The following is a 25,917-nucleotide window of genomic DNA, read 5'->3' on the forward strand; positions in this document are numbered from 1 at the left end:
GATTCAAAATTGACAACTACTGTCAGAAAAAAGGAGCACATATATAAATATTATGGTTAACTAAAAAGTAATATATAAATAATACAGCCTCTCTGTACAATGAAAAAATAATGGTTTTAAATTTTAGATTTGTAAATTAATTAATAGATTTAATAAAATATCAGCGAATATCAGGTCCCATAATCATCGTGATCATGACTGAAGAAGTGCTACAAGAATGGTTAAGTGAATATCAATCATTGGATCCCACACAATTAAGGTCCTTTGCGGCCGAACAAGAACATAATACGGACGTTATGCTAGGTATATTTACATTATTCGAAGAACGGAATAAATATCCTCAAGTAAGTAAGAATTATTTTAAGATAATTACTGAACAAAACTCTAAAAACATTTTTTATATTATTGTGCTTGATGGAAAGTGCAACAGTTATAAATTTCGATTTTTGAAATTTCAATATATTGATAACTAATCGTAATACCAAAATTTGTATGTTTAGTTTTTGAGGTAATCCGTAACAAGACGTTCATCAAATTGTGACACCGTAAAAACCAAACTCTTAATTCTCTTATTTTAATTATTTTAGAATAAAAATGCCCAACTTTCTAAAAAAATCAAGATTTTCTTTTGAAGAAACCTTTTAAGAGCTTCATTCATATTAGTACAGTAAATATTGTGTCAAGGCCAAAGGTCCATTAGTCGCGAAATTATGTAAAGATAATCAATATCGGAAGTAGTATAAACTTATTTTATTTATTATTTAGTAATCTATTGTTTTGCGTTAATATTAGGTTTATTTTGGCTATCTATAAAAATTATGCTTATCACAAAACAGAATCGTAATTTGACAATTTCTCATTTTCTGCAAATTTTCTTAAAAAAATCATAAATAATCAATTAAATGTGACAGGTGGCAAGCTACTTTTTCCATTAGTAGGAGTTGTAAGCTTTAATTTACAAAAACAACTGCATATGTGGTGCCCAAAATCACTGACTCATAAAAATTATGTTTACAAAATAAATTGTTTACAATTTTCTAAGACGAAAAGTCTAAGCTTTTATCGATCTGGCGATTAAGTTTTCGATAATTATAGCTTCCAATATTATGAATTTCTCGACTAATTTTATGAAAATGTAAATATTTTATCGGATAAAAAGTATACTGTATCACTTCTCGTAGTTTCAATTATCTTTTTCCACAAAAAATTGACGTTAAACATGAATGTACTCGCATTGAAAAATATTAATTGAGAAAATAGATAGATTAAAAAAAAATTATATTCTCCATTAAAGTATAATTGTCTAAATTATCAAAGATTAATTTTTTTTTTTGTTTGTTTAATATTTAGCTGGTGGATCCAATTTGCAGTCAATTATTTGATTTTTATCGTACACGAGAAGTAGAATTACAACGGTTTACTTTACAATTCATTCCAGTATTGATACGTTTATATTTAGGATGCGTTGCACACGGAGATAAGCGCTCATGTCGATCGATTGAAACATTATTAATTGGTATCTATAATTTAGAAATTGTTGATGAAAATGGTCAACCAAAAGTGATTTCATTTCGTCTACCGAGTATTGCGCAATCGTCAATTTATCACGAGGTAAGTGCATGAATAAGTACAGAATTTGGAAACGATAAATGATTATAAGTTAAGATAAAATATTTTATACTCTCGAGATATCGTACACAAAATCGTACATAGACAAGTGAAAACAAACAATTTACTGAGTTAATTGTTGAAATACCATGCATATACAGTGATTACTCTATCGCATTACACATTCTTACATGTCACACATACGTAACTTATATCCCCATATAATACATACTATATAATTTACGTCCTCACGGGTAAACATTGATGTTTACGCAAAAAATGTTTCAAACAAAAGTTGTTTATTTTTTGATAAGAAAGATTTTTTACGTTTAAACTTTTGCTCTATCTCTAACGGTTTACAAGATGGGTCCTACGGACCCATAGGTCGAGACCCAATTGACCTATGTTGCTCATTTACGAACCTGATCTCACTTTTTACGTCCTGAGTACGCTGTAAAAATGTTCAGCTTGATATCTTTTTCCGTTTTTGAGTTATCGTGTTGGCAGACAGACGGACAGACAACCGAAAATGGACTAATTAGGTGATTTTATAAACAACTATACCAAAATTTTTTTCATAGCATTAATATTTTTAAGCGTTACAAACTTGGGACTAAACTTAGTATACCTTGCGTATAGTATACCTTAGTACCTTACAATACCTTATTCCGATACAATATTCTGAGTAACGAATGCCAATTAAATCTGATGACTGACAATATTTTAAACGATATTATTAATCGGATTTTTATTACGTATGTTTTGTAACTCGTTATAATTTTGAAAGATCTAATTTGTATATTTTGTTTTTAGCCAATAAGTTTAGGACCATCATTTTTAACTACGAATGTGCTAAGACGTTTAGAAGAATGCAATAGTAAACTAGTGAGTTGGGGTCCATTACAACAGGTGGAAGCATTAAATGCACAAAATCGATTAAACGTTATGACAGCATTAATGTTCCTATTTAATCGGCATTTAAGTCGAATTAATCATAAAATTACATTAGAATATTTGTGTAAATCTATTTTAAAGTAAGTTAAATTTTCGAAAGTTATTGACTTCCTTTGAAAATGAGATAAATATTTATTTTTAAGAGTAAAACCTTTTACAAAAATTACATATTTTACACTGAAAAGTATTGTACACATACTAGCTTTCTTTCCCCATTTTTGTTATTGAATCAGGAAAAAAATTGACCTCCTGAAATTTTCAGGATTTTCGTTTCAAAACACTTAGATGTTCAAAAATTGAAATATAACTCCGATTTAGATGAGAATTTGTACATAGATATTAGTTTAATACATTACCTAAATTCTTAGCAACTCCATCCAATGAGTTTTCGGTGTGGGAATTTTTTTTTTAATGAATAATTTTGATTAAACGAATCAATTCATGTGCTGAATGTTTTGAGACGAATTATTACAACGCGTACTTGACTTGATTTATTTCTTCTGAAGCGTCAGTTGTGTGCGGCCCTTCTAAGTGAAGAATGACTTTCAAAGTCATTTAACACGAGAGCGTCGGTTCTACTCAAAGATTAGCATTTTAGCTCCAGGCGTAGCGCACGTAATGACGCTTCCAAGCTTCTAAGACAACGATTATTTGATTCCATAGTAGTGATATACCGAGTCAGACGCTTCATAGAAATAATACCTTAAACCATCCCTTTTTTCAATCAAGTCAATGATTTAAAATAATTTTTTTTGTCATTAATAAATTAAAAATATTCTTAAATAGGTTAGTGACCCAAGGATTTTATCGCCCGGGTCATGCGCAACGGTCCTCATATGGTAGTAATGATTCCACATCTTCAAATAATATTCGATCAGGAAGCCAACCTCCACGTGTTCCATTATCATCACAATTTTTATTAGAGTTATTACATGCGTTATATTATGCAGCATTTAATGGGCAAGAGTATTTAGCAAATCAATCGATTGAATCCATACATCAACGCGCATGCTACGAATCGTTTGTAGATGTACAATTATTAGCAAATGCTATTAAACATTCGCTTCGATTAAGTGTGACAAGTAAGTATTTCTACAAGTTCAATTTGACACATTAAACATTGAACTCACTGGACATATTATTTCTGAAAAGTATGAGTCAAAGCTGAAAAGTGGGATACGGAATTGTCAGTCTAAAGCATTCATAATGGGCCTAGAAATGTATACACTATTAATTAGTAACAAATTCGAAATTGAAACGAATTATCCCAAAAAAAAAAAAAATTCACTGATTTCGTCCAAATCTGACTATACGAATTCTAGACATATTTTCTGGATGAATATTCTTTGTGTATAAAGTTTCCCCACTTTTTGATTTTATTATTAGAGTATTTTTGTAGTTAAAAATTAATATTTTTATAATGATTTAGGTGAACGTCCAATGGGGATAAGTATGGCAATTGGCACAACAACAAATACACCAACAGTGTCCAAGTCAATGATCACAAATGCATCGTTTCGGATTAAAAAATTACCAGGTGAGTTCGTTTTATTAGCTATTCGAATTAATATGTAATTAGTGTCTATTAGAATTTGGAATTTTAGTTTCAATAAGTAGCCACAAAATAAACCTAATTACCTCCATTAGAGAGGGCTCAGATAATCAGTTATTGTTTTTGCTGAAATAAGACACATAATACGAGAAGAAGTTTTTTTTTATTAAGATACAGCCAACCATGCTCAATGGAATGTCGACCTCCTTTGTCGTGGGTGCCAATTGTCGATTCAATGAACCTTTACATTTTTGGTAGTTTTAAAATTATTCATGTTTATGATTAGGATGACTCCCTGAAAGTAATGCATGCCGGTTGGTAACTAAACATACAGCATGTCTCATAAGTCTTCAGTTACTCTTTAATGATAAATGTCTAATAAAGTAAGTTACATACAGAAAGGTGTTTCAAACAAAAAATATAGGGCTCTAAAACAGGCATCTTAAAGAGTTCTTTAAAAATCAATAAGATTTCTTAACTGATATGAGATCAAAATATTAGAAAATATTTTTTGAAAAAATTTAGCATTTTTTATTGGAATATTTTTTCGAAATATGCGCAGAATCGGCAGAATACGAATCTGAATCTAAAATAAGAGTGGCCAAGGATAAAAGGGACGTACTGTAATATTTACAAAAATTATAGCCCTTATTTTCGACATATTGTATGTAACAACTTAAAACTGGTAGCTTTTATTTAAATAATTATTTTAGCCCTTTCTAAAGGAACTGGAATAAATTTAATACACTCACCGGCACAGAATTTCGTCCAAATAGAATTGTAAAAAACAATAAATGTAAAATATGTATATGTATCTCCGCGAAAAATTTTCCAATCTTGATCGAAAAGCTCAATTGAAAGCATATATTTAAATTTTTTGATAATTTAGTCCAAAGGCTATTATTTTCCCTACCGTTTTGCGAGCAGCTAAAAAGGGAGAAGTTCCCTTTGTTTTTAGTATAAAAAATTAATTTGCATAAAAACCGATATTACTTATTAACTGTCAAAGCGATTGATACTTTAAATTACTGTATCTTATGGAATAGTAATCGTACAGGAGGGCCGGGCATCATTTGATAGCTGAAAGACTTCTGTGACACTCTGACCTGCATTTTTCTAGAGAAAATCGTATTTATACTTTTTCCCTTCTGCAATTTCCGTTTTAAAAAAAATGCCAAAGACAGTACATCAGCGGGACAAAATTTTGTATAAACATAAATAATTCGATAATTTGTCTATGGATTTTGTGTTTATAAATCAAAAATGATGAAATATGTCTCACATTTTGGTTTGTCATATCATTCTATATTAAAAAATTGCATGAATGACGTGTCAAAGTGATCTAAAAAACCTGAAATAGCATTGTAAATAATACTCAAATTTCTTATATTAGAAATGTAGTTTCTTAAACTTCCCACAAAATGGGACTCGGCTTTTTTCTCTAAGACTAAAAATAACGGAAGAAGGTGGAGAACTTTAAATTCAAAAGTGTCATTTTCACTTTAACAGTTAATAACTCTCTCAAGAAAGATCGTATGATCGCTGAATAGCTGAATTTCTAGAGACAATAACAATTTTGGACTCGGCGTTGGTTTTTTAAACCAACGAAAAAATGGAAATTTTTTCTCATTCTTTCAACCCTCCGCGCACGATGATAGGGGATGATGATAACTTTTGAGTTACATTTTCAAAAATGGAAAGGACGTGCTTTCAATTGAGCTGTTTAATGTCAAGATCAAATCATATTTCATAGATATACCGATATCTGAAATTATGTCAATTTTTTTGATAATTCTATTTGGACAAAATTCTGTACCGGTTAGTGTATTATAACAATAAAGTAGTAAAAAAAGATAGAATAATAAATTGAGAGTTTTTGAAATGTGTCTCTTTACACCACTTTTAAAATAATAATTATGTAACTTGGATCCGTCCCCTGCTTTTAGGTTGGATAGGATATTAAAACATAAATAATTAGTTTAATGCTAATATTTTCATAAATTTTAAACAGAAAGAAAAAAGCAGCACTTCAAAACCTAAAAAAAATTTTTTGAAGGGTGTACAATGTTCTAATAAAACAAATTTTCACCTCTCTTAGAAAGTACACTAGTAGCACTAGTAGAAATAGGGAGAGAATGAGAAAACAAAACACTGATAAAAGAGCGCCTGATCTTGATTGCACTTGTTAATTTTCACAAAACTTACTACTACGTGTTGATATAATTGTCAAGCAATGTCTGCAGAGTGCAGTGTTGATCTAATTTCTTCTTTGAAATGTTATTACAAGAAAAATTTAAGAACGGTTTTATTTATTATTATATGCGAATAAATTAAGATTGTTCCTAAAGATTATGTGACTTAACTAATAATAATCTTAATTAGATAGATGCATTACCGATATAGCCAAATGTTGTGGACGGATCCTCTCGATATAAATAAATAGAATTCGATTATTAAAAATTAATTAATGTTAAGATGAATATCATAAAGTAATAAAATTAAATACTAATCTATGCACGCTGCATGTATGGTTGTTGGTTTGTATTTAAACTCAAAAATAGATGATTTAGAGGATGAATTGGTTGCAAATCTTATGGCAAATTCTACACACGATGGTACTAAACACAATTTACACAAAGAAATGTTCAATAAAAAATTAAACAATCATTATCAACATAATAAAAATAAAAAAAAATCAAAACAATTATATCGCATTGAACCTGATATGTCACGGACGCCATCATCAACAAACAAAACATCGCCATCTACTAGACATGTAAAAAGTTGTGATAATTCACCAAAACATTCACCATCGAAAAAATTATCAATTCAGCAGCAATGCAATTCATCAACATCTTCCTTAATTACATCACCATCGGCGGGGGGTGTTGTTAAAATTCGTGAAAAATCGAAATCATCGAAACAAATGAATCGTTCAAGTGCCGATGCACGGTTGTTTTGTCAACAATTTCATACGGAAGATGACGATGATATATTACAAAGTTATATTGTTTCAGGACGACCAGCAAGTATTTCATTAATTCCAGGAAATTTTTGAAAGTTTATTTCTTTGCCTATACACTGCCTTTTTTTTGTTGATCACGAAATCATTTATTGGCTTATTTCTAGCTTCTGTTTGTTTGTTTATTGCTTCATATTTTTCAGTTTAAAAATTATTGTTTGATAATATAATACTCTTAAACCTCCTTCTTACGATGCGGGACTTTAAGAACTTTAATACGATTCATCTCCTATCAAGCTACGAGACCCGATATGAGCCCTTTTTATTAATTAAACTACCCCGAATTACTACCAGTAAAACCGAGTTATTTAGCTTTCACGATGTGAGATACTACACATCTCGATTGAGACTCATAAATTACACACTTTGGAATTCATCCAAAGCTTCAATTAGTATAACATTTGCAGGATAGCAAAAAATTGTTTAAGAGGCAAGAAAACTTGATTCTACTTTAATTTAATTTTCTTCGAAAGGAATCCAACTCATTTAGATTCTCTTCGAAAAGAATAGACCTCCTGCCTTGTCCACTTCTAATAATATGCCATTCGTGAGTAGTTGTATAGGTAGTTATGTATCTAAATGAGTAATCAAGCACCGCTCCTAATTTATCTGATTAGCTAATTTTTTGTAGTATCAATAATACGGCTTGTCAGAAAATACTACTGCAAGACTATGTATTATATGATTAATCGCCCGCATTGTTCTTCATATCGGCCCCTGTCCCTACCGCAACACTTTTTTCTTTGACTGGCTTTAAATCTTAAAGCTTTCAATAATAATTGGATATCTCAGTCAGTAAACGGTCGAATCTATTGTCTACATAAATTGAGTTAACAAAATTCTCTTGAAACGATAAAGTTATATTTCATCGAATTTATAAAATAGCCATTCTTAGGGAGTCCAAAATAGCACCTCCGTTTTTGATGATTTTTTTAAAAAATGTTTCAATTTATATATTGTTTAAAATCAGAAACCTTTCAGAGGGGGGAAATTGTCTGGAGGGGAAAAAGGCAATGTCCGGACTGGTATATCAACGCCCAGCCTAGATCGATAATGTTAGAATTTTTAAATTTCGAGAGGATTTTGATTTTATACTGTAGGTGTCATTTCAGAAAGGATTTTTCAAAATTTATCCTCTAAAAGGGTGAAATAGGGGATGAAAGCTTGTATGAAAATATATATAAATATTCATTTTTGAGTTCTCTACTTAACCGATTTTAATCATTCCTTCGCCTATAGAATGCTACCTTATCAGCGAATAACATGAGCAATATTTTATTTTCAAAAAAATTAGGGTTTCACACCAAAAATAAAAATTCATTAGAAAGTGAAACCGTCTTTTTTGAGTTCACCCCTCAACCGATTAAAAAAATTTTTACCTATAGAATTCTACATTATCACCAATTAACATGGGCTATATTTTATTTTCAAAAAAGTTAGAAATCCGCACCAAAAGTTAAAATCCATTTTTATTGTTATTAAGTTCAAATACATTTTTAGTGGAAAAAAATCACACAGGCGTGATTTTTTTTCATATAAGTTGCACAAATATTGTTTAAAAAAAAAAAATAACTTGCAGTTATCCACGTTATAGCCTTCAATTATCTTACCTTCACTAATTAAATAATTAATGGATTTTAACTTTTAATGCGAATCCCTAATTATTTTGAAAAGAAAATACGGTCATATCACCTAATGCAGTATTCTATAGATGAAAGAATTTTTAAAATCGGTTACATAGTGAACTCAAAAATCCTGGTTTCACTATTTAATGGACTTTTACTTTTGGTGCAGATCTCCAAACGGAATTTTTTTTGAAAATAAAATATAGCCCATGTTACTTGCTGATAATGTAGCATTCTATAGGTGAATTAATTTTTTAAATCGGTTAAGCAGGGAACTCAAAAATTACGGTTTGTATGGATTTTCATACAAACTGTCATCCCCTATTTCACCCTTTTAGGGGATGAATTTTGAAAAATATTTTCTTAAATGACGCCACATTATAAAATCAATATCATCTCGAAATTCCAATTTTCTATTATTAGCGATTTAGTCTGTGCGTCGATATATCAGCTTTGACATTGCCTTTCCCCCCTTCCGGATTACTTCGCTTCTCTGAAATGTTTCTGATTTTAAATAATATACAGAAAGAATCATTTTGAAAAAAAAAATCATCAAAATCGGAGCTGCTATTCAGAACTTTGAGTAAAAATATTCGTTGATGCGACTACTATAAAAATATATTAACTAATGTAAAAATTAATAAACTATAAAAATTACAAATTAGGTAATTTTCATTAGTCTAGCTAATAAATGGTAAAATTAGTATTCTTTATATAGCAAAAAATTTATAATTTTTTATTTTATTTTTGTCTTGTCAAAGATATAAATTCATCGAAAATCTAGCGATTATCCAATACTTTTTCTAACATTTTTTTTGCACAATTATCAAAATTTAACTGGATTTGCCCGGTTACTGCATTGAACCCTCCAATTGTGATGTAAGTAGGTTTTGAAATATTCTTTCTATAAAATGTGGCTTCCGTTTGATGAAGTTTGGATGTAAATTCCACAAAATCAGATTTTTTGAATAGAAAATTGTTTGTATAATTAGGAAAAAATTGTTTGTAAATTGCATTTTGTCATTTGACACGTAAAAAGAATTGCCTAAATATATTCATAAGTAAATGTTTTATGTGATATAAGTAACAAATACGTCCTCTAAATTTTGAGAATAAAAATTTGTGGCCTTTTTAGCGAATATAGTTTTTGGTGAACAGGTAAGTTCCTGTTAGGAATTCTCAAGTTAAGGATGAGATAACTTTGATATTAAATTAATCGCTCTTTATTATAGCAGTATAGATAAATAAAATCAGTATAGTAGGTATTGGAAAGAGATGCGCGTATGCATATTCAATATTCTGAAAAAAAAGGATGATATGTAGTTTTATAATTTAAAACAGTGAATTTAAATCCTTTTTTAAGTAAAACATCGCTTAAGTTGAGTTTGTGAATAGATTTACTGTGATATACAGAATATCCAGAATTTACATTATGTATTCTAACATGTTTTACACTATATTATCCGGTCTTTTAATAATAAGAGTATATACTTCTTATTAAAGAGGAGGCTTGGTAGTTGTCTCATCTATAACTTGTATATCTTTAGTTCCTACTGTTGAAAAATTTTTATTCTGATAATGCATGTGAAGTAGAAAATAAAAAGCTTCTTTTACATAGTTTTTGCATCTATTTTACACGGCTCCGAAACATACACAGTTTTCTTATGTTTTTCAAAGTTGCTTCCAAAATTAAAAAAAAAGAAAATCAACGTAATTGATTACAAAATTTTTAAAACATGTGAAAACTTGTAAAAGTTAATTTAAAAATAAATTTTAATTAATTTTAAGAAATTAAATTTTCTTTCACTCCTAACCAAAAAATAGTTCCTTAACAGATTTGGATTATAAATGAACACATTCTTGCGCGTAAAATGAAAATATTTTGAAGTGAATTTGAAATTTAAATATTAATTGCTTTAAATTCAGGTACATATCCCATTTTTAAATTCCCCAATGCAGTAACGGATTAAAACTTTATGGGAGCTAAAATAAATTAACATGACTCAACGGAAATCATGGCTCGAATTTGAAATCCAAAATCCCTATGGAATAACTTTTGAAAAATTGCTCGATCTTATCATTGTTTGGACCGTGTAAAAAATTTAAAAAAATGGAAATTCTCTTCTTCTTCATCATTCAAGTATGGTGTTTATTCTAAACAATTTTATTTTAGATAAAAAACAACTTTTTCAAAAAATAGCAATTAATATTGTAAAAAATTAATTAATATTAACAAAAGTTTGTTGATCCGTCACTGACATATTTATGTAATTCTTTTTAAAAGAAACCATCAACAGGGATTTGAACCGAAATCTATTTTTTTTAAAATAAATTCATCTAAATTTATTTTTATAGAGGATATACCGATTCAAAACAAAGATGAAGCGAACGCCGATGGTAAGAATTTAGTATCAATAACGGAAGAACACGAAGATGATGTGGTTACAGCGAATGCACCCGAAAAAATCAAAACATCAAAGCAAATTAAGGATGCTGTACCAAAAAGTTTACCAAAATTACCAACATTTTCAGGTCTTGGTAAAAAACTAAACAAAGATAAAGAACAAAAACAAAATGATAAAACTAATGTAACATCGTCTTCGACGGTAGCACTATCGCCAGGGGATTCTGGTGATAATAATCCAACAAAAAAGGTTATTACACAAAAGGATGGTGTTACAAAGGGCAATCGAAATTCAATTACATTAACCGATGGTGTTCTGAATGATATTACATCGAAAAAGTCAACAAGTTCGTTAAATAATAACTCTAACGGATCAATAATTGTTTTGGACAGTAAAAATATTGAAATCACCACGGAAAAGGTAAGTTTAGTATCAGATTCTTTACAAGAAGACACATCACAATCTGTAAGTCATGATGACGATTCAGCGTCAATAATTTTGGATGAACATCATAATGTCGAAAGTTCAGCCATGATTCCATTGATGACACTTCAAGAGAATGATTTGAAACCTTCCATGCAAGTTAGTTCAGTTTAAAAACCAGATTAGGCTATGCACATTTAGAGGGGAGCGGTTATTTTATTGAATATATGGGGATTTCAATGTAAAATTATGGTGTTTTAAAAGATACAAAGATTAAGGAGAATGTAAAAAGATGAAGTAATTGTTTTAATTTTTTTTAAAGAATTGACGATATTGTTCGAATTTAGTATAAGTTGTACTATGGGGCTGCCATTTCGAAAAATTTTGCTTAAAAATAAAAAAGCAGCTGTAAAATTTACTTCGCATAAGACACAAAAGCAATGTACACCCAAGTTCATTTTCCAATTCTCTTTGTATCTATTCTCCAATTCTCTGCATTTCTGAGTTAATGATTAGAAATTTTCTCAAGGTCAATTTGGATACTAATGAAAAATTTGGTAATTTTTTTTATTTTTTAATTAAGATAAGTATTTATTTTGTTAACGCCATTTTTATGTATTTGGAATACACATTTATAATATTTTAATCTTGTTAAAAAAGAGTTACATATCCCAACTAAAATATTTAATTGTTTAATTACCTTGTTTAATTGAGAATTAATTCTGGGACCTATAATTATTAAAATTGGTAAGTTATATAAAAAACCTGAATATGTCTCGAAATGTAATTAAGGATTTCGTTAAAGGGTTTATAAAAAAGCATTTCAAACAAAAATTACTTGTTTTCGAAAATATTGTTTGCCCAAAAAATGATTTTGTTCGCCTACGAAATTTTTTAGGTTTAAAATACGCTATTAAAAGTTTTGTTTGAACAATCAATATTTCTAAACGCTCCAAATTTAAAACTTAAACTTAAAATATTTTCATTTATTAGGCGATGTATATTTTAAAAATGTAAGTTTTTAAAATCTTTTTTAATGATACTGGTTGGCTCATAACATTTCTTTTTACATTGAAGGAGGACCAAAAACAATATATTTTTTTATAAAAAAAAAAAAAAAACCACAAATTCACGATTTTTAGGATTTAACTCTTAGGAGTTAACATCAGACTGTTTTTCAGCTAACTTCAAAATCTTACTATTTCGAGACGGTCGTCCCTTTTTTGTTGAGTTTAAATGTCCAGAAATGTTAGGGTAGCCACCCATATTTTTGCATAAAGGTTGCCCTCGTGTTAATTTGATATATTGAAATAATTGGATTTCTGATCATTTTTTACTTGAAAAAATTAACAAATGATAGCGTGTATTGTGTAATAGTCGAGATTTTTCGACTAAAAATTAATTAAAAATACTTGTCATTGATAAATGTTATATGCAAATATGTACTATCGCATACAAACGTGGTGCACATTGTAAAATATTTTCCGACGTGAGAAAACATATTAATTCGTTATAGCCTCCCACTTCCGGACCACTACTTTTGTTTTCGATAGTACGCAATTATCACACCTTATGTAAAAAGTTTTAGAGTCTCGTGTAAATAATTTTAAAAGTTGTTGTTGATTTTTGAAAATATATTTATGAAAGTTATTTGAAAGTTACCTAATGTAGTAACAAGATTTAAAATTTACGGTACAAGGACTTTTAAATCTTTTTACTATAGCCTAATAGTGGAGTACCTTTACTTTACAAACGTTGAGTAGTTCTGATTTCACAAAATATGTTATAATTGTGGGTCAGAAAAGTTAATCTATATTTTCTATATTGTTTTACATATCGGATAAACTGCCATTTAGAAAAAAATTTGTGTATTATTGATACTTCAATGGTTTTTAAAATTGAAATCTTAGAAAATTTTCTTCTATACAAAATAGATATATTTTGGTAAAAATATGAATGTAATAAGGAGGATTTTTGACATTTGATGGTTTGGACTAATTTCAATATTACGCAGAGTTGAAAATTCAAATTTGCTTTTAAGGCCCTGAAATATAAATCTGAAATTAAATCAAAACTATCTGAACTTTTGTAAAGTATGGCCTTTATATTTACGCCACTATTGATCTATATTGTAAATTTTAAAGTATAAAGTGTAAAAAAATTAAATGTATAGGTTGTATCAAAAATATTCGGCAAATGTTGGAGATGAGGGAAAATTTACATCAAAATAAGATGAAATACTGGCTTCTGAAATATTATTATCCTGCGAAAATAGTGTTTGTTCAGTAAAATACAGCCTAGATTACAAATTCAAATTCTTTCTAAATGATTTCCTGATGCACATGTGATAGTTTTTGAATTTTCTGTAATATCTCGATCACATCTATAACGATTTTATTTTCTCAAACTCCTAGCTTCACGAAATTCTTTTAGACCAATGCACAAAAAACTTACGACAAAAATTTATATCAGTAGTGTGTGTACGAATTTTAGTATTGTTACTTATAAAAAACCAAAAGTTACTGTATTAAAATAATTATAAACTACAATAAAATTGCTACACACACAATCAAAGTCGAGTTTTTTTGTAGATTAGTGGGCTTTTTTTGAACGGAAACGCTTTAATTTTCTCAATTACACTGACTAACATGCGGTAACTGGATGAATCCATCTTAAACGTTCATTATAAATAATAATTGTCTATGCAACTTGAATACTGAGTTAATTATTAATACTTGAGATACTAATATTTATTAAATTATGTGAAGTATAATATATAATATGTACTAGTTAAAGGATTTCATTTAGATTTTAGGTTGAAATTGTGATAAATCTATAAGTTTATGAAAAAATGTTTCTAACAAAAGTTGTTTGTTTTTCAAAATTAACATTTTACATCTTTGAACTTTTCTATTTACTATTTTTGTAGGGATCATGAGCCACTGACCCATTACACTGAAGGCACGTGTTTTACCATTCTAACTGTTATAGCTATAACATTATATGTGAATTACATGTACTGTTATAGTAATATCACTTAGAATGGTTCAACTTTTGCGTTTAATTGAACTTAAGAGTGTACCAAAATTTTTTCGTGAATATTTCAGAGCGTCAAATATCAAAAACGTGTATAAAAGCTGTATCAAGTATTTTAATTTTAGTTTTTAAACTTCTAAAAAATTAAAGCACATAAGCACAAATTAAAAGACATTTAAGGGACCCAAAAATCAGCTTTTAAGTTTAGATCCATCATTAAAAAATAATAATAAGTCATTTTAAAATTATCAGTGAAATATAGTCTTCTTTTTCTACGAAATATATTTGTAATACACTTGTAATATATGATTTTGTTTCGATTATTGTGGCATCAAATTTTTTACTTAATCGCTATACCTAGACCTAGAAGACAAAAAGACATTTGATGATTTTTTCAAAAATAATAATATCTTGATGTGTAGAGCTCATAGCTAATATTTGTCCAAATATTTGTGGGTAAGATACTCCTATATAACTGTACAATATTCATGTATAAAATTTCAAAAGATCACTAAATATAATGAAGACAATATTATAAATAGTAGTGATTGTAGTTTCAATTATATTTGTTGTGTATTCTATGGTAGCATTTAAAATAAATTCATTATCAAAAAATAAAATTTTTCTATCGTTAATTAGTCTTAAAAGTTTGATGGAATAATTATAGTGGTGAAATATTTCATAATTCTGTTGGTTTTATCTTTATTCTCATGGGTGGGTGTTTTAAACTCTTATGTTTGTAATTTGTCAGGGGAGGGGTGGTCATCATGAACTTGAGAAAAATGATAGAGAAAACGCACTTTTTTATAGGAATAGACTCGCTTGAAAGAAAGTAATAATTTAGTTCGATTTTAGCCAAAATAGGATGACCGTCGTTTATGTTCTAAGAATTGCACTTTGTGGGGTATTGGAAGATTAGACATCTCGTTTTATCGAGTTTATCAGAATAGTTTCCCGGAGAAAAGTTAACACTTTCCGAACAGAGGGGAGAAATAGTATATTACACATCAAGGGAGTAAAAATAAAGAATATCTCAGATCTCATGTTTGTCACCCTCGATTTCGCCTTGGGCGTCGAAGATCTGAGACATTTTTTACTGTTTCTCGCTAGATGTGTAATATAATATTACAATTTAGTGAGAATAATTGTCCACTTTACACTAAATATTTATAATAGTAAATCTCACATACCTGAATGATTACTTTTCTTGTTAAATTTCCATGTGTAGGGGCTAGAAACTTGTTTATCCCTCTACTTACATTTATTTTGTCTGCAGTTAAACTGAAACATTTCGGTGTGACTATACTGTTCCTTGAGTGATTGGCGGTATAACAGGGAATATTCATGAAACTTAAATTTGGTTCAAATATTTTTTCCCGTAACTATTGGCTGCTCATTTCAACTAAACCATTATTTTAGTAATTAATTACTTTTTAATTACTTAAAATTAATTAATAAAAGTACAAATTCAGTGAGAAAAATTCAAAATTACTTATATTTTGTATGGTATTACCAAGTATTACATTAATTTCTATTAATTCTACTGCTTTTAGAAAACTTAATGATAACGACTGTAAATTCTGTGTTGTAAATTTAGTTTTTTAAAGTATAAATTATACATTGAACTGTCACCAATTGACAGATCACGTACTTATACGTCATCAACAGAGAGCGCCAAAAAACTGCGTTTAAATGTCTAAAAATTATAATGCATTTTAAATATTTTTTTACACATAAATACAGCATTTTTAAGCAGTATTTATATTTTTTACTTTGTTATAACGGTGTAAACAAAGAATTAAAAATATAAAAAAAAAAAAAAAACATGAATATTCTCCATTACGTAGAGTCTGTTAGACTATAGGCACACACTTTATGTAATACATTTTGTTTACATTTTTTAATGTATTTTACATATAAAATATGGACAATTTCTGGTATTTTCTAAGTTGTATGCAAGCTTTATATTTATCTCTTAGTAATCCATACAAAATATTTCAGTTTAATGCTAGTTTGGGAGATTTTTGTTCGTACCATTCATATCACATATTTTTTGCAATCTCACAAAATTGATTAAAAAAAGGCGATATTCAGCCATAAACTACTGATACAGTAATAAACTACTGAGTTTATCTCTACTATAAAATTACTAAAATAATAAAAATTGTTAAGTTAAATAAGCCTAAATTTTGGACTAAATTTTTGTTCATGTAAATTGGTTTCTTGCCATGTTTGATCATGGTAAATTGTTTTTTTGTCAAGTGACATTCCTAGTAAACAGCAAGGCTCAATTTAAAGTTTAAAAAGTAAGCGAAAAGTTATGTGTCGATTTAAAGATAACAACAATATAATATTTTGTATGTTGTGAATAAAAACTTTTATTATTAAAGACAAACTTAAATAAGTTTAATACAAAGATTTGCAGTTTTTTTATTATTCAGTTCGATTACGCATTCTATCAACAACTTCTCCATCAACGACAGGTGAATCGAATTGTTGACCATCTACACGAGACGTAACTGACTCAATAGCCGTTATAAAACTGGTACCGTCTATTGCTATTTTTGATATAATATCTTTTAATTTCCCTTTAAACTCACGGTATTTTACACTGTATGCAATATGATCATTGTCTGTTTCACTCTGTAACCATGCTAAAACTTGATTACATTCATTGGTGATAAATAATCGATCATCATCGGTTAATTTATTCACATTGAGATGTGAATGAGATGGTCCTGTCGTATCTTGGTTATGAAATATTGCTAATTTTAAATTAAGTAAATAATCTTCTAATTTATTTTTAGTGTTCATTGTTCGCCGACGTTCGATTTCTTCTACATGTAATTTTTCAAATTCTTCCATCATTAGTTGAAGTTCTTGATTTGTTAAGCGCTCATTTTTAATTAAGACTGATTTTTCATTACCTAGAAAGTGAGAAACAAGTCAGAAATTATACTAATTGCAAGTCAAATGAAATAGAGGGAAACTATCTTATTCTCTGCTATCCAAACGACCAATTGGCAATCAATATAAACTTTTTATTTTTTGAGTAATTAATAATTTCATTTCATTCTCTTAATTTTTAGTTTGAATTTTTGTATATTGACACTGGACTTTCGGTACTTGAAATAAAAAAATCTGGTTCGTTTTGAGGTTGATCTTGAAGTTTTTGTGAAAGGAAAATTTGATATTTTCTGTATTGTTTGCATAACTTTGGCCTGGAAATGTAATATGTTTTCCTTTGCTGAAGGTTGAATTTGTTGTAATTGTATATTAAGGTAATTTTAAACAAAATTATAATTTTTGGAAGGCAAAAAATTTCGCATTTCGCAATTTTTTATCTTAAAATTGAGAAACAAAAAAGGACCCCCTTTTAATATAAATGTTATTTGTCAGAGAGACTCTGGTTGCCATTTTGAATTTAAGGTACTAATATCATCTATCATATTTTAACCATAGCTGATTGTATTTTGAGTCATACTTTGACTGTATTTTTGAGTGTGACTGTATTTTGAGTCATAATTTTAGCTTCTCTCTTTATTCGAAACCACATCCTAAACCAGTCTGATCAAGTGTATCCGGATAAAAATGTCGGATTCAATTCGGATTCAAATTTTCGAATTCATTTGGAATCAAAGGGAATAGAAATCCAAAACGAAATAAATTCTAAATTTCGGATATGATTTTTTTAATTACAATTTAGCAGATTGAATTCGGATTGGCCCAGTTTGAACACATTTTACATGTCTGATGTGATATTGTGTAAAAACTATAGTCAGTAATAATATGGAAAATGATCTCTGGTTCATAGATTCAAAATGGCGCCCATGGTATTCATAGCAGGTAACACGAAGACATTTATATTAAGAGAAGATTCTTTTTATTTTTAAGTTTAAGTTAGAAAAGTTGTAAAATACATAATTTTTGTTTTGGTTTCCAGAAATTCAAAATTTTTTAAAATTCTTCCTTCAAATTTAACATTTAGCAAACGCAAAGCATATGTCTCTGGGTATAACTTATACAAAAAGTACAGAAAGGTATCAAATTTTCATATACAGTAAAACGATATTGGATATAATTGAATAGATATAACTTGCTCAGTCATAAACGAATGACGAGTGGTTTTTAAATGTAGGGTAGGCGGTTAATTGTGCTGATGGTGTATAATAATTACCTGTTTTAGTATCTTGAACATGAACATTTAATATACCATTATTATCAATTGAAAATGTAACATGTATTAAAGGTACTCCTTTTTTTGCTGGTTGTATCCCATTTAAGTTAAATGTACCCAATAAATGATTATTTAATGTCATTTCATCTTCTCCTTCATATACTTGTATTGTAACCGCTGGTTGATTATCGGTGAAAGTTGTAAAAGTTTGTGTTTTAGACGTTGGTATTTTTGTATTACGTTCCAATAATTTTGTAAATACACCCCCAGCAGTTTCTATACCTACATTTTGCAATGTTAGAAAAAAAAACTAATAAAAGATGGCCCATCAGGTGCGTCAGATAAATTTTATTGAGTATAAATTGGATCTGTTGAATTTAAATGTGAATATATAATGGCCTCCAAAATATCCTGGGGGCCTGTGCTTTTGACCTTTTTATAATATTTACGAAAACTTTCTCCTCTGATTTTATAAAGCAAGTACGTTCGAACAGTTTTTAAAATTGAGGTAATTAACTTGGAAGTTTAAAAAAAATTTATAAAAATGGGTTCAAGTATGCGACTTATAGTGAGCATTGAGTTCCGATGGTATTTTATCTCCGTTCGAAAATCCTGTGTAGGCAAAGTATAACCACAAAAATGTTAATAATGCAAAAATTTGTTTCAAAGATACCAAAAATTATATCAACAAAAGTCAAACAAAAAAATTTTCGCAGAAAAATTTGTTTATAACATGACATTTTGTTACAGGAAGACTTTTTAAAAAGTTCCCATCCTTATATTTCGAAAACGGCATGGAAAATCAAGAAATGTCAAACAGGGGTCAACTTTGTTTTCTCTTAAATTAAACTACACATTTTTTGTAGCAGTTTCTTGTTATTTTTAAATTAAAGTCAAGTAAAGAATAAGAATCTGCGTCGAAAAATATTTAAGTACTTCTTTCGTTAAAAAACCACCTTACATTCCACCTTAAAATGACGCGATATGTGTTTTCCTGTTTTATGATTTTCCATTCCGTTTTCGAAATAAAATGGTGGAAACTTTTTAAAAATTTACCTTGTTTTATTAAAAAAATTTTGACTACAATTTTAACCCCCTGAATATTATCGATTAAGGTTGGTATGAAATAAACAAATATTTAATAAAAGATAAAAAATATTTGCTTTTTGAGTTTTTTTATGTCCTCTGAAATGTAAACTCAAATTTAAGGGTGTTTTTCCCAGATTCAGGTAAATATTCGAAAGCAAATACCTAAGGATAATGGTATTACGTCAATTAATTGCACATTTTTAGCGAATTCTCGATTTGCAAATTTATCTTCCATTAATATTTCAGCCTGTATTGATGCACCAATAGCCACAGATTCATCAGGATTCAATGAATAATTTAATGTTTTCCCATTAAAATATTTTTGTAATAATGATTGTATTTTGGGTATCCTGGTTGAGCCCCCAACCAATAGAATTTCATCAATTTGATTTCGTGTTAATTGTGCATCATTTAATGCTTGTTCAAGTATTGATATAGTACGTTGGAATAAATCCATGCATATTTCTTCAAATTTTACACGTGATATACGCACGTAAAAATCAAGCCCATCCATAATGGCATCCACTTCAATAGACGTCTCTGTCACGGATGATAATATCCGTTTAGTTTTTTCAACGGCAACGGATAAACGTCTTATTGCTCGAGAATTTGATAGTAAATCTTTACCATATTTACGTTGAAATTCGTCGGCTAAATGTATTAATAGACGATTATCGAAATCTTCACCACCCAAATGGGTATCACCTGCAGTGGACTTAACTGTAAATTGTAGACCTTGAAAAGGAATTAAATTTCATATGAGATCTGAGTCATATGAGAAAATTCGCTTGAATTAAGATACCAGATGTGATATTTATAGACAAAATATAGACACTGGACAGTGTCTAATAAATATGGACAGAATATGAATTGAATATATTGTAACTTTTTATCCGACAAACGGAAATTATATGTGTTTCATATGCCTGTATGACACCATTCAGTTGTTCCACTGCAAAGCCCAAACACCTAAACTAAACCAATAAAAAAACTTAAGGTATCGCAGAATCCTGGTGTTCCAGTAACATAAGATGAGTGACATGGATATATAAAGTAAATAAACATGGCGAACGTTATTGTCCAAGGCTAATTTCTTTTTTTCATGCTGTCCATACAATATCCCCATCAAGAGATAGTTTTGCTCAAAAATAGTAATAGGGATATACTTTTCGTCTTTGTTATTCCATGTGTAAAACAGAAACAGAGGGCAATAACTTTACAAACTTGGGTTGTGTTGCATGCTTGCTAGAAAGATTAGATTTTCACCAATCGATTCAAAATAAAGTCGCAATAATAGAGAATATACTTTGAAAAAATTTCATTAACCACACCTTAGATTAGATTGGTGAAAATCTAACCTTTCTAGCAAGCATAGAACGGAAAATCGTTATTTTGGAGAAAAATAACTATTTTCCCCGTATGTTTCAAGCAATTTCCCGTCGAATGCCGAACCGCAGCTTTCTAGTACGTATAGAAGTGTCTTAGAATTTGTACCGGTAAGTGAGTGAGTCAGCTTCAAATATTCCGATTCGAATAATTATTTTTTTGATATGTTTATAATAATACCAGAAAGGTTTAGCAACAAATATATTAGGGAAAACTCAAAAGAACAGCCTGAAATAAGGTTAAAATTTCAAAAGCACATATTTTGACCCAGAAAATATAAACTACTTTATAACGATTATATCGATAAATCTTCATAATATGATTTTCTAGATGTTGAAATTTTAGAAAAAAAGGATATTGTTAATATTGCCAAAACGGTTACTTAGAAGAATCAGTATATATAATGTAATAGTATTGCGTATACTTTTCAATAAATGAAATTTATATTATTTTATGTGAGTAAATTTTTGCTCTGTTACTATGTTAAACGTAAGTACATGGTCTGAAAAAATGATATTTACCTCCACTTATATCAACCGTTAAAATGGAGACATCAAATGTTCCACCACCTAAATCAAATACAAGAATGTTCATTTCACTACCAGAAGTAATTGTTCCATGATTTTTAGGGTCATGAATTCCATATGCCAATGCTGCTGCAGTTGGCTCATTTAATAAACGTAAAACATTCAAATCTGCTATCAATGCTGCATCTTTGGTAGCTTGTCGTTGTGAATCATTAAAATATGCTGGAACAGTTATAACAGCATCTCGGACTTCAGAACCTAAAAAAATTCAGCAAGTGTATTGTTGACCTTTCTTATATGTGGATTATTCTACAAAAACAAAGAACCCTTTACGAATTTTATTGGAAGCGTTTCGGTGGATTAGAACATAGTAGACAGTGATATAAGTTCTATAAAGTATAATAATTCGCTACAATTCCTTTGGCAGCTTATGCCTGCCAAATCACCTACTTGCATACCTCAATTTTATATGCACAAAAGGTTCTTTCGGTAACTTTTCTTCTTAGTTGAATATTTTGCCAAACAGAATGCTACAGAAGACATGCATTATTTCGTATTTGTGAACTTAAATCCCTGATTTGTGTTTGTAACATTCTGGATAAAAATTTTCATAATATTCGGTAGGACCTTCTAAGGTTCTATCTTTTTACTTTTTAAATATAATTTTCAATACACGCATTTATATATTTCTTTGCCTTCTTTTTGAAACTTGTATACGTCGTCTGCAGTCAAAACTCTTAAATGGTCACATAGCCCTTATACAGCAGTGTTCCAGTTATATTGGATTGAATTATATTTGGTTGAGTTCGGTTGGTTTTTTGAAACTTTTCAGTTTAGAAATTATAATTCCTATAATAAATTCGTAAATTAAAATATTCAAAAATACTTTTGACCTGCAACAAGAATAGGTCGTTCTGGCTGCCTTCTGATATAATAATAATATTAAAATAATAATAAATAATAACACCCCGAACACTCTGAATCTGACGCCCTGCAGATTTCTGTAGATACATATAACATGTATAGGAGTTTCATCGTCCTCCACACGTCTTCTGATATACGTATACTGCCTTCATCAAAGCATTATAATTACCTAGATACATTTCAGCTACTTGTTTCATTTTTAATAAAATCATAGCACTTAGTTCTTCTGGTGAAAATGTACGCACTTCATTTCTATATTCTACTCGTATCAACGGATTATTGTTTCCATCATCAATCACTTCAAATGGCCATGTTTTCATATCGAATTGTAACGTTTGATCATCAAAGTTACGTCCAATAATACGTTTTACATCGAATATGGTATTCAATGGATTCAATATCATTTGATTTTTTGCCGCATCGCCAGTTAAACGTTCAATTTCAGTGAATGCAACAACACTTGGTGTTACACGGTTACCAAAATCGTTTGTGATAATTTCTGCTTTATTATTTATAATTGTTGCAACCACTGAATTTGTTGTACCTATAGAACATGGATTTTTCAAATTTATACAATCACCATTTAAAGAATTAGAAAAATTTAAATTTATCGAATGTGTCGAGTTTATTATGTGTATGTATAAAAAAAGTATTTCGCTAAGTAAGGTTGTAATTACTTAGCGAAATACTTTTTTTATACATACACATACTAAGATTGCTAGACAAGATTTTTGTCAATATTTAGTTTACGCTGTATGTATCATATTAAAATCATCAATTATAATCGAGAGACTAAGATGTAAATAAATATCGTATACATGATTAAAATAAATAACACAAAAAAAAAAAAACAAACAAAAAATAATAATAAAAAATAAGTAAATAAACAAAGTAAAAATAAAAATTCGATGAATTGAAAAAAATGCACTCTGCGTCTAGAGCTCGAATGGCCCAATTGGTAGGGCGCCTGGCATGAATCCAAGAAGACCGGGTTCGAGTGGATTTTTTCAATTCTCTTTAATTAATTTTAATAGTTTTTTTATTTCCACCGACTAGTTTTTGCTTTATCCAAAATTAAAAATCAAAATCATGAGTCATGTGTATATCCACAGATGTATTTTAAAATACGGGGACTTATTATCTGTTAAAATAATGCATTAGCTTTAATTAGCACTCATACCGTTTTTATGTAATTTTGGATCTCTCGCGTTGAATTAAAATAAGCAAATTTATTTTAAAGTGAAATTAATATTTGTTTTAATTCAAATTTCCACACCATTTTCCAACAATATTCAACTATAAAAACAAGTCAATCCAATAGCTCAACCCAACATAAATTGATCAAATTCGATTTGAAGCTATTGATTTTGGTTTGATAAATTGGTGGTTGGGTCAAGCTATGTTGCCATTTTTAATTCTATATAAGTAACTTTGCCACGCATGCAAAATCTGCATAGTCTTAGCGTTCTGCGATTTTGAGTTCTGTATTTTAACAGGAAGTATCTTAATTTTCCAATAGAATTCTTGTACAAGAATAAAAAACTTGATTCACAACTTGTGCAGTAAATTTTCTCACATGAATTATATAATTTTTTCGTAATATTATGATACTTTTTGAAGAAAATAGAATATAGTAAGAAAAAATTGGATAATTGGGTCATTTTCATTAACATCTAGAAAAATAAATGAAATATCCCAACTTTTCCTTTCTTTTTTGATTTTCTTATTTTATGATATATATTATTATATATTTTTCGCGTATATTGAAGTATACAAATATTTAATCTGATAATAGTAGTATAAATATGAGCCGTTTACAGTACAAATTAATTAGCGATTCTTTTTTAGTTTATCAGTCTATATATTTATGTATGGTATGTATGTTTGTCAATGTTTGTTTGTTCCTATGTGGTACATTAGAGACCAAGCGCATGGGCCGATTTTGAGGGTCTCTGAAGATACGACAGTAATGGAAATTCAATAGAGTGACCACCAGACGCCATATTGTGAAAAGAAAAAATCGATTGACGTAAAGATCATTAAAACAGCTCATTCATCAGCGTTTGGTCACTAGAGCTCCACAAAGGACCAAACATACATACATACATAGGCTGAAAATGAAAGTCGATGAACTATGGCAGGTGGAATATCATTGAATAGGTATTTGAAAATGCTAAGTAAAAAGTGTAAAATAAAAAAATTAATTAAAAAAATCAAAAAACCCGACTGCGTTAAATAAAAACTGAAAAAAAAAACAAGTTCAGCAATTAACATAGCGGCATCAACAGTCGGGACCCATTAAAATTTAGACCGACTCAAATCTTTCCAATAATGGATTCCGACTATTGAAGTCGCTATGTAAATTACTGAACTTGGTTTTTTCTATTCAGTTTTTATTTAACGCAGTCGGGTTTTATGTTTTTTAAAATTAATATTTTTATTTTCTTTAACTATTTCCCAATTATATCAACTATTCACAAATGCTTCACTCATAATCCAGTTCTTATTTAACGCAGTCGGGTTTTTTGATTTTTTAAATTAATATTTTTATTTTCAAATTTAAATGTTTCCCAGTTATTAACTATTCACAAATGTTTCGCCATTGGTAAAAAATCTCATTATACACCCAAATTTTCTTAAAAAATTACCTAAATCTATTCCAATTGCTGGTAGTTTTAATGATTTTTTATCCATTATTTCTTTCAATTTTAAAACATTTCTTGGTACTTTTTTTGTATGAAACTTATTTAAAAGGTAATTTTTAATTATTTATTTTATTTGAATATGAAAAATTTTGACAAACTATTAATTAACAAACTGATTTTTTACAAATATTATTGCCTACTTGATATTAAACAAGTGATTTAAAGGCCCACAGCAAGTTTATATCGGCTGTAAGATCAAAATTAGATCGTTTTAGTCGATTTGTAAGAGGCCATGAAGTTTAAAAAGAAAGGAAAACGCAACCTGGTGTAAAGATTGACTCGCAAAGAAAAATGAATTCACTAATTCAAGATTATTAAAAGAGAAGTCCGATCCTACAGATTTACCTATCGTAATTTTTTGCGGAAGAATGAAGAAGTCTAAAAAAAAATGTTATCACTTGTAACTCCTCCAATATTAAAAAAAAGACAGTTATGAGAACTATCTATTTTTCTCTATGAAAGATGGAGGACTACTTTGAGGTCT

General features: G+C 28.9%; 2 protein-coding genes across 4 annotated transcripts; one reads left to right on the forward strand and one right to left on the reverse strand.

The window, feature by feature from the left end:
* The first annotated feature begins 16 nt into the window (after positions 1-16).
* LOC123290694 (hyccin) lies at positions 17-12,398 on the forward strand. Its single transcript, XM_044870959.1, has 7 exons — positions 17-67; positions 128-344; positions 1,351-1,611; positions 2,422-2,642; positions 3,349-3,644; positions 3,992-4,099; positions 11,117-12,398. The coding sequence occupies exons 2-7, from the start codon at positions 195-197 to the stop codon at positions 11,761-11,763; spliced, it is 1,683 nt and encodes a 560-aa protein (XP_044726894.1). The 5' UTR covers positions 17-67; positions 128-194; the 3' UTR covers positions 11,764-12,398.
* Positions 12,399-17,052: 4,654 nt separating this feature from the next.
* LOC123299067 (heat shock 70 kDa protein-like) lies at positions 17,053-25,492 on the reverse strand. 3 transcript variants are annotated; one of them, XM_044881231.1, is made up of 6 exons: positions 25,377-25,492; positions 22,898-23,272; positions 21,805-22,062; positions 20,054-20,626; positions 18,803-19,084; positions 17,053-17,552 (listed from the first exon to the last, which is right to left on the reverse strand). In XM_044881231.1, exons 1-6 carry the CDS (start codon positions 25,420-25,422, stop codon positions 17,059-17,061), a joined length of 2,028 nt encoding a protein of 675 aa, XP_044737166.1. In that variant the 5' UTR covers positions 25,423-25,492; the 3' UTR covers positions 17,053-17,058. The 3 variants fall into 3 exon arrangements, with proteins under 3 accessions (XP_044737166.1, XP_044737158.1, XP_044737177.1); XM_044881223.1 differs by having other exon boundaries at positions 21,799-22,062; XM_044881242.1 differs by lacking the exon at positions 25,377-25,492 and adding an exon at positions 23,909-23,928 and having other exon boundaries at positions 21,799-22,062.
* Positions 25,493-25,917: the final 425 nt, after the last annotated feature.

This window comes from Chrysoperla carnea, chromosome 1 (genome assembly GCF_905475395.1).
Source record: "Chrysoperla carnea chromosome 1, inChrCarn1.1, whole genome shotgun sequence".
NCBI classification, from domain to species: Eukaryota; Metazoa; Arthropoda; class Insecta; order Neuroptera; family Chrysopidae; genus Chrysoperla; species Chrysoperla carnea.